This window comes from Hylobates moloch, unplaced genomic scaffold (genome assembly GCF_009828535.3).
Source record: "Hylobates moloch isolate HMO894 unplaced genomic scaffold, HMol_V3 SCAFFOLD_1, whole genome shotgun sequence".
NCBI classification, from domain to species: domain Eukaryota; kingdom Metazoa; phylum Chordata; class Mammalia; order Primates; family Hylobatidae; genus Hylobates; species Hylobates moloch.
The window spans coordinates 98,499,283-98,515,915 of NW_026652276.1; the positions used below are offsets into that span (position 1 = coordinate 98,499,283).

Below are 16,633 nucleotides of genomic sequence, written 5' to 3' on the forward strand. Positions count from 1 at the left end.
CAGTGTGCAAAGAAATTCTAAATAATTTTCTCAATCCCATGTTTTTGCCTGATTGATAGAGCACTTTCAACCCACCACCATCTTGCCATTAGTTTCCCTTACAGTTCTATCTTTAACTGTCCTTCCTTGGAAGGCCCTTGCCAGTATTCTTGCTGCCTACACACTTCCTTTCTTGTGGGTTTGCAAAGACACTGGAATCTCATTTCCACACCAAAATAACAGACGCCAAAAATGTAAAGTCGTGAGTTTATTGCATATGTAACAAAATGAACCTGACCTCCTGGGCCCAGCCTGCTGTACAATCACTGTTTGTTTTGTGTTTCCAGCTGGTTCCATAACCACGTTAAATATAACTAGTATTTCATTAAATACTTTTGATTTTGACATAAAACAGAACATTAGTGTACAACTTTCACAAAATAAATCAGCGATAAAAACAGTGGGAAGGATAACAAGGATAGCAGCAATACTTCAAAACGAGACATTACAAAATAAATTAAAAAATACATTATAAAGTGGTTGAGAAACAAAAATAAACACATTTTTAAAATCCATACTATGTTTCGGGAAGGCTGCCGTGCGGCACACACCTGGCTGCAGATGGTGGGTAGGGGGACATTTTCTCTGCAGAAGGCCTTTCCTGACATCTCGGGTTGGGTGACCACCTTAATCTGAATTCGGACAGTACGTCTGAACAAGCTCAGGGGTCGAAATTCGATCTGGTGGCAGATTCTCTTTTCAGAACTTGAGAGAGCCCTTTTCCGGTCGCCCCGGGCCTCCCAGGCAGCCTCAGCTCTTCCTACCAAAAGCACTGGCGGAGTGGTGTTAGCTACATCCCTGAGTGTCGGCTGACGGCCGCTGGTGAGGGCAAGCCTGAAAAGCCGGGCCCCTGAAGCATCTGGGCAGAGGGGCAGGGGGCATGGCTGGATCGCCTGGGACCACCGAGAGGGGCAACACAGAGATCACACGTGAGTGGGCTTCGCGCAGACCCAAAGTAGAACAGTCGGGAAGCTTTTACCATTTGCTTTGCCATGTTGAGTTCTTTGGGGTGGTTCAAAAGGACCAAACAAACCATCGTAGAAACTGAAGATTCTAGGAGTGCAGTGCCACCGACAGGGAGGCCTGTTTGGAAAGAGTGAACCGGAGCTCTGGAAAGGTCTGCAACACTCACACGACAGATGACAAGGCGGCAAACCCACACGCAGGTAGAAGTGGAAAAGCAGAGATTGAGGCCGGGACAGGAACGCATGTGTCCACCGGGGCCACCTGTGGAGGACCTGGGACCCAGCCCTCTGGCTCTGGGCTGAAGCAACACCTGGCACGAGAGGCAGGGCAGCACTGACCAGCATGGGGCTGGCGGTGCAGCTGCTAAGGCTCGCCCCCGACTCCTCCCAACAGCAAAAAGGTAGTTTTAAAGGCGTCAAATGCAACATTCCTGCTTCAAAGTCTTTTAAACCATGAGACCCTGGTTTCCTTCCTAGTTACTGCAGATTTTGGATACCACCACCAGGAAAATTAGGTGGGGCCTCCGACCTCATCCTGGAGGCCGCTTCAGTTCTCGGATGGATGTCTCTTCTGCCTCCCGCGGGTTAGGCTCATGATAGAGAGTGGGCTGTCTAGGGGAGGTCTGTAGTTTTCACTTCCTCACCTTCAAGAGGAAGATGCAAGGAAAGGCTGGATAGAGCCACTGGGAACGGGCTTCTAGAACACCCTCAGGAAGCATCATGGTGAATGAGACACAGGATGTGCCCCCCTGGGGGGGCAAGGCAGAACTTTTCAAAGAGGCTAAGCCCACCATTTGGCCTGGACTTTTGGAATAGGAGATTAAACTTTCCTCCTGCAGCAAACCTCATTTGGCAGCCCTTCCGTTCTAGAAACTCAGCAGCCCAGAAGTTAACAGTGACAAGAAGAACAGATAAAACCGTCGTCCACAAGGTCCTTCCCAGGCCATCTCAGACCCACAGTGGGATCCCAGAGACTTCGACAGCAGTGAAATGTCTTGCTCATGAATTACCCTGTACTTGCCCCCACCCCAAACAAAAACAACAACAAAGAAACCATATAGGAACATTGGCTGCTGCTGCTGTTTTCTGCCCAAGTTCGGCTACTGGAAATCAAGCCACTTTAAGATAAAATACTGTTTGACTTTTGCGCAAACTGGAAATGGTGTCAGAGACTTCGAATCTAGGCTTGCTTCTGGCCTTGCTCATCATACGAAGACATCTGGGCAAGTGAACCGAGTAGCAATCGTTAGTGTCACCAGCTGCCACTGGGGAAGGGGCCATGTGAGGCAGTGTGGAGTCATCCCACTCTGCAGTCACAGGTTTGCGTCCACACCCTACTTTTTGTAGAACAGTATCTTTGGGTGGATTTACATCATCGAGGTTATCCTTTCACCATTGCTTTTAAGCGAGTTCACACCAAGCCAGCAGCTATGATAACACAATTTTGTTAGTTTAGCTCTCAGCAGTTGCCGCATCATGGTTTACTAATATTTTAAGTGACACAGTCGATGCTCTTCTATGGACAACAGTGGCACAGAGGTCACAGCTTTGGGACTGACCGATTGGCTCTAGGGCTGATTTTGGTCTGCTCTTTTCTACACTCCGTGACATGGTGTTTTCACTGAAAAAAAAGTCAAACTGGACAGAGAGTGCAGCAAAAGGGAGCCTTAAAAGATCGTTTTTCTCTATGTAAAACAAAATTTTCAGCCAAGATACCCAGAAAAGAAATATCCTGGGCCTCCAGGAAAAGCTGCTCCAATTCCTTCTCCTTTCAAAGGGGAAACACATTTTGACTCAAGCTTCCTGCTGTGGCAGAATTCCAATAAGCATACATTATATAGTTATTTTTCAGTTGGAAATTGATCTGTTACCTAGAACCGGCTGCTGGGATGTGAAATCTGGAATCTGAGCTCTGGTAAGAGATCTAGCAGCTGCTCAAATTGAAAAGGGGCCTCAAGGCTGTTTTGAGATGGAATAGCTGGGATAGCCACCGGTTCCAAACCCTCAATCAGCCACGCTCAGTCCCCTAACTGTGAGTTGATGCTCCCGTAAAGAGCTCAGGGCCGTGAGCCTTATCACCACATGGGTTGCAACCACAGCAGAATATCCTGTGTGACCAAAGCCAAAGGCTAAACCTGGCTGCATTTTATTGGATGGGTGATGGAAGTGGGTGGGAGTACTATGATAAAGGAGGGATATATGGGTGGGAGCCACCAACAAAAGTCCCCCATCCCCCTCCCCCAACAGAAAGGAGAGACAACCCTTTCCCCTCAGGTGATCCGGAATTCCAGGGCCTCTGCCAGCTTTGCAGGAGGCACACAGAAGCTGGATGCTTTTGGTCTGGTGGCCATGAGCTAGACTCTGTTGCCTTTGGTTGCTTTTCACTCCACAGCAAACCCGCAGGTCTCCTCCACGGCTGTCAGCAGCTTCTCGTAGAGCTTCTCATAGGACTCATATGGTGGAATGTCGATCCGGTTAAAGCTGAAAAAGGACAAAAGAGTGAGAGTCACCGTGTGGGCAGTCCAGCCCTAGGACCAACCTCAAGGCCAAGGACAGGCATCAAGAAATGTGAGTGGGAGGGGAGAGGAATGGGGGGTGGGGCAGGGTTGATGATGAGTTCTCCATGTCCCCTGTGTTTTTCTGCTTCTAATACAAAGATTTGTAATTTGTTTTTGCTTTTTGGTAGAGACAGGATCTCGCTAGGTTGCCCAGGCTGCTCTCAAACTTCTGGCCTCAAGTGAACCTCCTGCCTTGGCCTCCCAATGTGCAGGGAGCCACTGGTCCAGTCAACACACGGTAAAGTAAGTCTTGGGCCTTCACAACCAAAACATAACCAAGTTACTATTTACTGCTTCTATCAGGACAAAGCTCTCCACTTGTTTTCTGTTTGTCTGTCTTTGGGAGAAATTCATTTCTGGGAATGCCTCTTTGGCAGCCCCTGTAACCCAGAATGGCTGTCAGGCAACGTCACCACTAATGATATACTGCGTGTCTGTCTGTTCCTCTGGGACTTGATCTGAGACCAAAACGGGGCAGTCTGGAAAATTCCCTGCAAAAACAAAATAGATCTCAAAACTAATAAGATGACAAATCCTTAAAAGATGAAATGAATATTAAACTTTTGACTCGATATTTCCAGGGGGAAGCTCATTTCCAGTATTTGTGCAAAGAAAAAGACATCCTTTAAGAAGCTATCGTAGCAAACCAAAAAATACAAAATAGTGACCCAGAGGATGTACGGTGACTTCCTGGCTTTCTAGGGTAAGCAATTAAGGACGGGTTCTGGCTCCACAGAGCCGGGTTCTGGGGCAGGCATTCTTTTTTCTGGAGCTTCAGAGCATACTTTCCATATCCATCTAACTCCAAGCACTAAACTACGAAAGGAAAAAAGCCTTGTGAGTAGGTGTGCAGCCAACATGCTGTGTTCCCGTAATGGATGCCACAGCCATGCTTGGAGCAGGACCTTGGCACCCACCATGGTCCAGGACCAGCTGCATTACCCCATTTCACAAGTGTGGAAAACCAAGTTAGAATACGAAGTCACTTGCCCCAAATCACATGTCAGAGGGTGTCACAGCTAGCATTTGACCCCGCATCCTTGGGTTCCAAGACAGGAACCTTCCATCATCTCATGGGGCATCTCAGCAGCATCTAGAACTGGTTCCCCCAAGGAAACGTGGCTACTCATCTCAATGGATGGTTCCAGGACAAAGTGTGCGCAAATGATTGTATTTTTAAACCATACAGGAAATAATCTACTATGGACACTCGTTTTTAAGTTAAAATTTAGGAAGAAAACATTTGCAATAGACAAGGTGCGTGTGTCATAAGAAGGATTCCAAGAAGATGGGGACCCAGAAATGTCAGATAAAGTTAAGACCAATACATCCAAACTAAAAACTATACAATTTTCCGTACCAACAGGTGTGTGTACATAAGACCTGGCAGAGAGGAAGACTTGAGCCTGCTGGAGTGGTAGCCACACTCCACTGAAACACCAATATTAATTAATTACATGGCTCATAACAAAATTAGTTTCATAAGAGACTCTGACAACCTTTGTGTGGCATGCTGCAAAGTACTTGTCCCATCTGACACAAACACTACTGCCAGTCATTGAGACTTGGCATAAATGAAACAGAGTCCTACGAATCAGAAAACAGCTTTAAAAAATAACATGAGGCCGGGCTTGGTGGCTCACGCCTGTAATCTCAGCACTTTGGGAGGCCGAGGCAGGCGGATCACCTCAGGCCAGGAGTTCCAGACTAGCCTGGCCAACATGGCAAAACCCCGTCTCTACTAAAAATACAAAAATTAGCCGGGCGTGGTGGCGCACGCCTGTAATCCCAGCTACTTGGGAGGCTGAGGCACGAGAATTGCTTGAACCCAGGAGGCAGAGGTTGCAGTGAGCCGAGATTGTGCCACTGCATTCCAGCCTGGGTGACAAAGCAAGACTGTCTCAAAAACAAAAAACTAAATCAAGAGAAAATCTGTATTTAAATTTTAGGTTATATATACTGTAAGATTTATGTTAAGTTTAGCAATAATATTGGCCCTCCTACAGATTTTTTTTTACATGGCCAGTAAAGCCGCTCTATACAGTGTTATAATATTGGGGGGAATGTCTCTTGCTTGAGGGCTTCAGAATTGTCATTCAACTCTAGAATTTCTCCTTCTGTGTCAGGTGCTGTGGCTTTTGAGTTTTGATGATGACCAAAATATTTTGGCAGAGACTCCATCTCAAAAAAAAAAAAAAAAAGTGAACGTCGGCATCCTCCGGGGCTCCCAGGATGCCGTGACTTCCTGGCCGCAGTGCTTACCAGGTATGGGCCTTCGGAAGGTTGTCTGTGTTCGCATCTATCAGGTGGATGGTGAACAGCCGGGGCCCTGCCGCGCCTGTAGAACCTTACAAGACAACATTCTAGTTAATGTACTTCAGAGGCACAGCCGTGGCCCGGCCACACGGCCCCCAGGAGCCAGGGCCCTGACCACATTCCCACCCCCACACCCAGGCAGCCTGTCCTGTGAGAGGGCCGTGAGGTTCTCAGGCCCGGTTTTAGGACATGCCTGCAATGGCTATCAAAGTGACAAAATTCAGACACTTTTTTGAGACAGGGTCTCACTCTGTTGCTCAGGCTGGAGTGCAGTGGGGCAGTCTCGGCTCACTGCAACATCTGACTGCTGGGTTCAAGCAATTCTCCTGCCTCAGCCTCCCGAGTAGCTGGGATTACAGGTACACACCACCACGCCTGGCTAATTGTTATATTTTTAGTGGAGATGGGGTTTTGCCATGTTTCCCAGGCTGGTCTGGAACTCCTGGATCACCTCAGGTGATCCACCTGCCTTGGCCTCACAAAGTGAGTGCTGGGATTACAGGCGTGAGCCACCTCACTCAGCCAAGATTCCAACATTTTAGAATATTGTAGGGGACAGAGCAAGGACTGCTCAGGCCCCCCTAAAGTGTACCCTGACCATGAGCCTGCTCCACACAGGCTCCCTGAGGGTCAAAGCTATTTGTACCCACCCTCTGGAATAGACGACTTGCCCACCAGTTCTGTAGGGCAGGGAGAGGCACCAGGCCCCTTCTTGCTCAGGTCTTTCCAAACTCAGCCCCAAGTGAGCACCAGGCTGGCCAGCAGCCACCACTGCTGCTGCAAAGACGGCTAGCTGGCAGGGCTGCCGGGTGCTGGGAAAGGAGGGCACAGAGGGCACGGGCCTTGGCTCTGCTGCCCCTTGCTCCTGTGTATTCACAGATACTCTTTTCAAGCTGGGCCAAGGTCAGCGGCAGGACAGGAATCCAGGAGCAATGGGGACCAGCAGAGACACCATCTTTATGTTGGGCAGAGGGTCTCAGTGTGCAGCCCCTGGTTCCTGGGGACCTGGGACAGGAAGCTGGCTCCTCCCCCTCACAGGCCACACCCTCCAAGCCCCAGCCTCCTGGGGAGTCAGGACAGGCTGGGCCAGGTGAGGGCCTTCAGAGACCTCCTGCAGGGCCCTGGCCACTCTGCCCGGCCCTACCACCATTCAGTCCCCTCCCACAGCACCAACACTCCCTGTTCTGGACTGTGACCCTGGTCACCTCTGACCCACCTTCTAGACACTTCGGGGATACAGGGCTAAAGTCTAGCCAATTATTGGAGGACTAATGAGACCCTTACGACGACAGGGACTATCTCTAAGCAGGAACGTTTAACACATGGACCTGCTGTGGGCAAGACAATGGCGCCATGAGAAAAGCAACTTGGTCAGGAAGCCTGGATTCCTGCCCTGCCTCCCCACTCACACCTCCTGTTTTTTTTCCTTGGGGGGATAATAAATCCCATGACCTCAGTGAGGCTCGGCTTCCTCATCCATGGAATGGGGCTAATAATCCCCATCAGCCAGGCTCTCTGGGTTGTGGGGAGAACTGAATGAGACAGGCTTTGTAAATGACAGGGAGCAGCTGTCATGGTCAGGCTGGTCAAGCAGACAGAGGCTCCCAGATACGAGCGGGGCTCAGCCTCAAACCCCTTTTTATTCATGCTGGGCCTCCAGCAGCAAATCCATACGCAGAGGTCACAATGGAAAAGATGCAGGTGCCCTGATGGCCAAAGCCGACTGAAATAGAATTAACCTCCTTTAGTTAGCGAGGCAGAGGAAATATTCTGTGTTCACTGTGTCTGTGTGTCTACCAGCATTTACAGTCCAATCAGCTAAATTTCAGTACGGTGACACCCCTCACCTCACTCCTTCCAGCAACATCCCCTCCAGACCCTAAGTGTAAAAGATGAGACATTAGGCCGCCTGCCCTACAGGCAGATGGGCACCTTTCCCACAGAATTCCACCCCACTTCCAGCGACCTCAGTGGCTTAAACAGAGCGAGCATGACATCATCTTTTGGTGTGGTTTGTGGCTAAACGGGTTCATGTGCAGCTCCAAGCTTTGGAGCCACTGAGACTGGGGGCGGTTCCCCCATAGCTCCCTCCCCGGGATCTTGGCTAAGCTGGCCTCACAGACACTCTGAAGGCCCCTGCTGGCCAGACCCTCTTGGCTTTTTGGAAGCAGTGAGGAAGGGGAATCCACGTGCCCTGGAGTGGCTCCACAGTCTTTGCTCAGCGGGGCCCCACACCTGCTCACACATGGCCCCTGCCAGGTAACCACCTCTGCAGGGCAGAGCATTAGCTACTGGAGAACATTCCTTGTGCCATTTTCTAGCACACGTCTCAGAAAAACCTCCCAGCCACCTTCCAGCTCTTCCTGCCCACAGCCTAGTACAGAACACAGCCCGCACAGACGCGTCATCGAATAGCCCCGCCTCCACGTCAGTCACCTTGCAAAGCCTTGAAGCCTTGGAGCGGGACTCGCGTGGACCCAGTCACAAACTGCAGGAGCCTGGCCCTCCTTTCTTCATCGAACGTCTCCACCGCTTGCCAGAACCACCGCACGATGTTGCTGTCGGCCACACAGTGCTTCAGCCGCGTGTTCGACTTCCAGTCGTTCAAGTCTATTTTATCCAGGCCGCCTATGATCAGCTGAGGAGGTGCAAAAAGGTGAGTTACTTCCAAAATGTATAAACCCACGTCAGGATGCGCTTCCTAGGTACCCGACACACCACAGTGAAAAGTCGGTTCCCAAGCAAAGCAGCGGCTGTTTCTAAATAAACCAGGCAGACGTTGAGACGGGAAGAAAGCTACAAACAGGAGGCCTGTGGCACATGCTTCCGTCCACCTCCTCCAGGCGGGTCTCCAACCCCAAAGACTGCAGTGCACAGCTGTTGATGGGATGTTATCGTATAACTAAAGTGGGGTTTTTGCTCTGCATCAGTGAGGAGTATCAAAGAACCAGCTGGTGACACTGAACAGAGCTAACCATGAATAAAGGCACGTCCCAGGGTCTCTCCAGGACACTCAAGGACATGTGGAGTTTCAAGTCTGAAGAGAGGAGAATTCAGCAAGAGTTACGTGGGACTGGGGCCGATGGGGCGTGTTTCTGCAACTGGCTTAAAAAGTTCACCCCCTGCTGGGTGCAGTGGCTCACGCCTGTAGTCCCAGCACTTTGTGGAGGCCGAAGTTGGGCAGATCACTTGAGCCCAGGAGTTCCAAAACCAGCCTGGGCAACATGGCAAAACCCCGTCTCTACAACAAATGCAAAAATTAGCCAGGCATGGTGATATGCACCTGTAGCCTCAGCTACTCAGAAGGCTGAGGTGGGAGGATGGCTTCAGCCTGGGAGGTCGAGGCTGTGGTGAGCCATGATTGCACCACTGCACTCCAGCCTGGGCAACAGAGCGAGACTCTGTCTCAAAAAAAAAAACAACAAAAGTTCACCCCAGAACTACTGCTCCATCCAAGCTCTTGGCTCCCAAGCTCTCCTCACTGGCAGCAGAAAGACTTGGAGAACAATCTACAAGACTTGAGCTATTTGGCACCAGCGATGAATAAGGGCTGAATGAATCACCGTGTTCAAGTGTATGCAGTATGACTAGATAAGACAGTAGCCCCTTGTTCCTAGTTTAGGAACAGCCAGAATAAAAAGCAGTAAGATGCTGTTGTGGGAGAACCTGGTTCTCCCAAGACAGGAGAGGGCTATGCAATCTCCCCTGCTAGAGATCTTGAAAACAAGGGAAGCCACAGCCACCTAGAACAGTTTCCCAGGAATTAGTCAGATTTCCGACCGCCAAGCAGACATCTCGCCGGTTACCAACTGGCATGAACACCCTCTACTCCCCACTCTTGCTCCAGCCCTGGCTCTAGTCTGGGAACGCCAACAGCTCCTAGGCTTACTAGAAAACGGCACACGCTGCCCCCTGCAGCAAGGATTTAAAACAGGCAGACGCCAGCCACAGGGGAGCCCCTGAACGCCCTGGGTCGACTCCACACGGCAGGCACATACCTCCAGTTCCTTCTGGTCAAAAGGCTTCAGCAGATGTTGAGGGATAAGCTCATTGAACCCCTTCTGCAGAGCTAAGAACTGGGCTTCAATTCCTCTCATAAACCTCCAGTTTACATACAACCTGGAAGAAAAACTCGCAAGTTGGATGCAACACCAAGTGGATTTTCCGCCATGGGCAGGTTTTTTTTGGAGACAGGGTCTCACTCTGTCACCCAGGCTGGAGTGCAATGGCTCAATCTCAGCACACTGCAACCTCTGCCTCCTGGGTTCAAGCAATTCTTCTGCCTCACCCTCCCCAGTAGCTAGGATTACAGGCACCTACCACCACACCTAGCTAATTTTTGTATTTTTAGTAGAGATGGGGTTTCACCATGTTGGCCAGGCTGGTCTCGAGCTCCTGACCTCAGGTGATCCGCCCGCCTCGGTCTCCCAAAGTGTTGGGATTCCAGGCGTGAGCCACCGCACCCGACCCGTGAGCAGGTTCTGATATCACAGTCTGACGAACATGGGAACACACTGGGGGGCCCCCGGGATCTCTTCAAGACAGACAAACACACCACCAGCTAGTAGTACCAAACGTTGGCATCACGTTAAAAATGACTCAGCATGTGCCCTGATTCATTCCGACTCGCTCCTGAAAACAGGAGGATTGAACCTGATCTGTCATATCAATTGCTGCAATTTGAAAGCATGTTCTGGCCAGGCATGGTGGCTCACTCCTGCAATCCCAGCCCCTTGGGAGGCGGAGGCAAGAGGATTGCTTGAGGCCAGGGGTTTGAGACCAGCCTGGCAACATAGCAAGACCCTGTAAAAATTTAAAAACTTTTTAAATGTGTAAAAGTGCATTTGAAAGTACAGCACAGGACAGCGTGGCACACAGACGTGCCCACATAGTTCTCAGCTACAAGTGCCTAGGCCTGAACACAGATTTGCCTCAAGTTAGGGGTGGAAAAAAACTGAGAGGGTGGCTTCCTTGGACTGAGCACGAGAGACCCTGCAAGCTGCTGCTCTCTCCTTTGCCCCCCAACCTTTGCACCCAGAATTAGGTGGTCACTGAAAAGTCTTTCCCCACATGGGCTCTGTCCCTCAGGCCAGGCCTGGCCCCATCAGGGCCCCTCCAAGCAGATCCCCGACGCTGCTGCTGAGCTGTCGGTTTCTGAAAGTCGCCTCTGTTCATGTGATCTGATCACATGCGCCAGCCATCAGGGACACGCAGGCCTCACACAGCAAAGGAGCTACAGCAACTAAACGCAGGCTCAGCCACGCCCCAGGCACCCGGCCGTCCCCCACAGGTGGCATTACCGGAGGCTCAGCCGTGCCCCAGGCACCCAGCCATCCCCCACAGGTGGCATTACCGGACATATTCTTTCTTGTTCTCTTCTGTGACCGGCACATTTCTGCCATTGGGTTTCAGTTCATGCTGAAGGATCCGCCCAAAGGCGTTGTGTTCCACGCAGAAGGTGTGGTCCAGTACAGGTGTGATGTCGTTCTCGCTGTTGAAATAAGACAGAAGGATGTAGGTTAGAGCTCTGCCACCATGCAGGGCTGTCAGGTGGACAGAAAACATTTATGACTGCCAGACCCGGGGCTGCAAGAGAGGACAGCCTCGGGCGGACACAGAACCTGCGTGGGGGTGGCACAGCAACAGGTGCTGGAGGACGTGGAGACCACAGCTCTGTTTCCAGATGTCCCGGCTCCTGGCTTCCACAGTCATAGGAGGCGGGCAGCAGGTTGCTGTACCATCCTGTGATTTCAGGAGACCACAACCCAGCTGCTTTTGTAAGCAGTGTGGGAGTCAAAAGGCAGGAATGTGAAGAGGTACCAGGGTCAAAGGGAAATTGACCTGGAGGTGAAGCTACGGCAAGAAAATGCCGTGCCCGGCCGGGCGCAGCGGCTTACACCTGTAATCCCGGCACTTTGGGAGGCCGAGGCGGGCGGATCATGAGGTCAGGAGATTGAGACCAGCCTGGCCAACATGGTGAAACCCCATCTCTACTAAAAATACAAAAAATTAGCCAGGTGTGGTGGCGTGTGCCTGTAGTCCCAGCTACTCAGGAGGCTGAGGCAGGAGAATCGCTTGAACCTGGGAGGTGGAGGTTGCAGTGAGCCGAGATCGAGCCACTGCACTCCAGCCTGGGCGACAGAGCAAGACTCCGTCTCAAAAAAAAAAAAAAAAAAAATACTGTTCCTCCCTTAGAGGCAGCCTTTCCAAATGCATCAGTTCAAACACAAAAGTACTCGAAAGTGAAAACTAGGTCTTGAGTCTGCCATCGTTCTTGAGCCTAGGCAGAGTGGAAGATTTTTTCTTTTTTCTTTTTTTGAGACAGAGACTCACTCTGTCATCCAGGCTGGAGTGCAGTGGTGTGATCTCAGCTCACTGCAACCTCTGCCTCCTGGGTTGAAGCAATTTTCCTGCCTCAGCCTCCCGAGTAGCTGGGATTACAGGCACGTGCCACACCTGGCTTTTTAAAATTTTTTTATTTTTAGTAGGGACGGGATTTCACCACGTTGGCCAGGTTGGTCTCAAACTCCAACCTTTGACCTCAAGTGAAAAGAGCAAGTGATCTGCCCACCTCGGCTTCCCAAAGTGCTGGGATAATAGGCATGAGCCACCGCGCCCAGCTGAGTGGAAGATTTTCTACCTGATCCCCAGAGTCCCCTCTTCAAGTTGGAGCACGTGACACATGGGACACAACCAGGAGGCCCTGACCCCGACTCACCCACACTCCCTCCGTCTGCCAGAGCCTGATCTTTTGTCCCCGTGAAATCTGCAAGGACCCATGACAGTCACGGTTCATCTTGTCACTGCCTGCTGCTCTTAACAGAGTGTTTAGAGTAATTCTAAAGCAGAGGTAACTAAATGTTCATTTTGTTTTGATACTTGCTTGGCCCCTGTGTAGGTTAACTGGAGACACTCTGAGTGTCACACACACCCCACACCGGGCCTGGGGAGTGGCCTGTTAACATCTGTGATCGCACCTTCATCATTCAAGGAAACAAAAGAAACTAGTCCATGAAGAGAAACCTGCCCAATATCATGAGGAAAATAAGTGAACCGAGTATTTTTTTGCAGTAACGGGGTCTCACTATGTTGCCCAGGCTGGTCTCTAACTCCTAGGCTGAAGTGATCTGCCCGCCTTGGCCTCCCAAATAATCTCCTTTTTTGTTTCTGGTTATAATACAATGGCTTCACACCCATCCCCAAAATACACACACACACACACACATACACACACACACACACACACACACACACACACGCTTGCATGCATGCATACAATAGATGTGGTGGTGGGCCCTAAGCCAGGTGACCGGCTGTCAGTCAATACTTACAGGATCCACACCAAGCTCTTATGCAGCTCCGGGTCCACGGATTCCAGATCTGAGAGCTGGATGGGCTTCCCCAGCAGCTGCTTATAGAAGGGCACTGTGAACCCCCCGTTGATATAGTGTCCATGGAACACAGCCAGCCCCATGATCCGCCCCACGAAATGGAAATAAGACAAGTGGTCCTGTAGGGGGCACCAGAGAACACGAATTTGTCAGCACGATGCCGGCCAATGTGGGAATCTCGTGCTGTCCCCAGGCTTCTTGGGAAAAGTGTCCCAGAGGCAACCAGACCTACTGACTCAGGGACTCACAGGCCCCGCTCCTGAACAAGTGAAAGAAGGCTGCTTGTGTAGCAGAAATTTGCCTAGATTCGCTGGACAACGTTTTGTATGCTCTCAGGGCCAACACCTCCTCAGAAGGGCCATATAACTGGCAGAAGAGCCCCGTGTTCAGCAATGACTGAGAATTTCACCTTGGTGATAACAGAGAATCAAACCATGCCCAGGGCCTTGACGCTGCAGGGCCTCGGCACCATGCTGGACGCACCCTGCGCTCCCTCCCACTGCACAAGAAAGAAAAGGGCAAGTTCCCTTCCTCCTCCACCACCCCTCCCTCGATCCAGAACGAAAGGAAGAGAGGGAAAGAGAGGGAGGGAGGGAAGAAATGCTAAGGGGGGAAAAAAGACCACAGGAAAATATGTATGAATAAGCCAAGTCAAATAACAATTCTAAGCCGGGCATGGTTGCTCACGCCTGTAATCCCAACACTTTGGGAGGCTGAGGCAGGCAGATCACCTGAGGTCAGGAGTTCGAGACCAGCCTGGCCAACATGGCAAAACCCCGTCTCTACTAAAAATACAAAAACTAGCCGGGCGTGGTGGCAGGGGTCTGTAATCCCAGCTACTTGGGAGGCTGAGGCGGGAGAATCACTTGAACCTGGGAGGCAGAGGTTGCAGTGAGCAGAGATCATGCCACTGCACTGCAGCCTGGGGGACACAGCGAGACTCTCTCAAAAAAAAAAAAAAAAAAAAAAAAAGAACCATCCTAGAACCAGAGCCGTTCTGGTCTTAACTCAGGAACCACACGTCTCTACTTTCAGGTTTGAATTATGTTCACCTCAAAAAATGATCAAAACTCTGCTTCCATGTTGGTAAAAGGTTCTTCCACATTTGAATGCACAAGTGGAGCCTGTCCCGACTTCACCTCAGTGGCCTGTGCAGGACGCTGGTGAAGGCCGTGGTGCCACAGGAGGAGTCCCCTGCTGGCCGGCTGTGTACCCTCAGGCTGGGCGTGCAAACACTGCACTGACTTCCTCATCTCTAAAACCAGCACGCTAAGGGTGGCAGCATTTGTGGCTTAAAAAGCTAGTTCTAGAAAGATTCCAGCTTTGACTGGGAGGAGGCTGGACTTCGGAACCCACTCCTTAGAATGACACCATTAACACATACGATCATCATAACAGAGTTCCCTCAAATGATCATAAAGTGTGAGTGAACGAACAGCTCAGTTTCACCCTTCATCTCCTTCAACACAACACACCCAGTGATCACAATCTCTGAAAATACAGGATTGAAATCATCCATCTTAATTCAGTTTTCACTTTACCTCTCCATGTTTTGCTTACCGCTCTTTGATTAAGTCTACAACAAATAGACCAAGAACTGAGAATGAAACTGAAAATCCATCTCAAAAATTCTCCAACTCAATTCCCTACCTCTTTGTTCATTCATACTTACGGGGTTGATTGAAGAATCCGGATTTATTTGCAACATGTAAATATTGTCCGTAGAATACTGGAAGAGCCCGTAATAAGGATTCAACATTTCATGGCACAGCAAATAAAGCCACTCCCTGGGAGCAAACAACAAAAATGCATTTGATCCGCGCTAAAATTTCTACATTTTTTTTTTCCCTGAGATGGAGTCTCGCTCTGTCGCCCAGGCTGGAGTGCAATGGCGCGATCTTGGCTCACTGTAACCTCTGCCTTCCGGGTCCAAGCGATTTTCCTGCCTCCCTAGTAACTGGGACTACAGGCACGCGCCACCAGGCCTGGCTGATTTCTGTATTTTTTAGTAGAGATGAGGTTTCACCATGTTGGCCAGGGTGGTCTCAAACTCCTGACCTCAAATAATCCACCCACCTTGGCCTCCCAAAGTGCCAGGATTACAGGCGTGAGCCACCATGCCCAGCCTAAGTTATTATTTTCTGTATTTCTTTATAATGTTTGCATCATTTTATTATTTTTAAAACCCCAAAGTTAAAAACAGTCAAGCCAAAAAAAAAAGAGACACTTTAAATAGAAATTGTATGGTTCAGTGGCTACACTCAGGTTGCGTTAAGTCCAGCTAGTGGGGGGACCCTTAGACAGACACCTGTGGCAGATCTACAAAGAGTCTTTTATTCATTCTACTCAAAACTCCTTTTCAACGGATCACATTAAGATAGCAGCTCCAAATTTTATTCTGGAATTTCTTACTTTTTCAAACAGAAATGAGAGAGAATAGGGAAGGACAGACACAAATGCAGATAATCTGTCCAAGAAAAGCGTGAGAATACACAAAAAATATCAAACAAAAACAGTTCTGTATTGTACTCAAAAGAACAGAAAGGAACTGCCAGAAGAGATGAGCCTCCAAATCCTATAAAGTCTCTTTACTACAAAGGCAACATTGCTGAATTTGAATTCATCTCAAGTTTTGGAGTTTCGATTTAGGAAGAACCTTTTTTGAAAAAGACAAAGACCTCCAATTGTCTAGACAGGAAGTGATTAAAATACAAGCAACCATTCTGACAGAGCCATGGACAGCGTAAAGATACAATCAGCTCTGTTCTGGAAGTGGTAAGGGAAGCAATAACTAAACAGGCCAGAAAGGGAGGCTACAGAAAGGACTTCAGGACTAAATACTGGGGAGATAAGTGTAGCCTGACTCCCACGGATTGGATAATGAACACACACCTGCACATGTGTAATACACATGCAACTGAAATCTCTCCACCGCTCTCTCAGATAAGCATGATCCCATTAGGAGGAAGACTCCAGTGGTGAAATAACACTACAAGACCAAACTGGAGGTGGCAGAGCAGAGATTCCCAACTCTTTCCACTACAGCATCATGTAATTCAAGGGAAATTCACAAAGACCCATCTCCACGCAGAAGACTGGACGACTACGGAAAACGCAGAAGGAATGTAACTCCTACCAGACCAAACCAGGGAGTCCGACAGCTGAGTAACGAGCATTTCAGAACGACCAAAGACAGAAAATGTGCGAAGACAAAAAGTAAAATTCATTCATTTGGCACATATTTACGGAGACAAGTGTTCTGCTGTGCGTTAGGTGCTGTTCTAGGAACCGGGGATCAGCTGTGAACAAGACGAGGTTCTTGACTGTGTGCAGTTTGAGTCTCTTGGAAGATGCAGACAAAAAA

General features: G+C 49.8%; 1 protein-coding gene across 3 annotated transcripts in view; it reads right to left on the reverse strand.

Annotated features, from left to right (window-relative positions):
* Positions 1 to 234: 234 nt before the first annotated feature.
* The window catches only part of SMURF1 (SMAD specific E3 ubiquitin protein ligase 1), a 102,740-nt gene continuing 86,341 nt past the window's right edge, over positions 235 to 16,633 (reverse strand). For 2 of the 3 annotated variants that reach the window (XM_032755935.2, XM_058442955.1), the window contains exons 12-18: positions 14,942 to 15,056; positions 13,210 to 13,388; positions 11,232 to 11,369; positions 9,877 to 9,997; positions 8,315 to 8,516; positions 5,825 to 5,909; positions 235 to 3,485 (exon numbers count right to left, since the gene is read on the reverse strand). In XM_032755935.2, coding sequence (XP_032611826.1) covers positions 3,386 to 3,485; positions 5,825 to 5,909; positions 8,315 to 8,516; positions 9,877 to 9,997; positions 11,232 to 11,369; positions 13,210 to 13,388; positions 14,942 to 15,056 — 940 coding nt within the window. In that variant the 3' untranslated portion in view covers positions 235 to 3,385. The remainder of the gene's footprint in view (positions 3,486 to 5,824; positions 5,910 to 8,314; positions 8,517 to 9,876; positions 9,998 to 11,231; positions 11,370 to 13,209; positions 13,389 to 14,941; positions 15,057 to 16,633) is intronic. The other variant, XM_032755937.2, reaches the window with a different exon arrangement.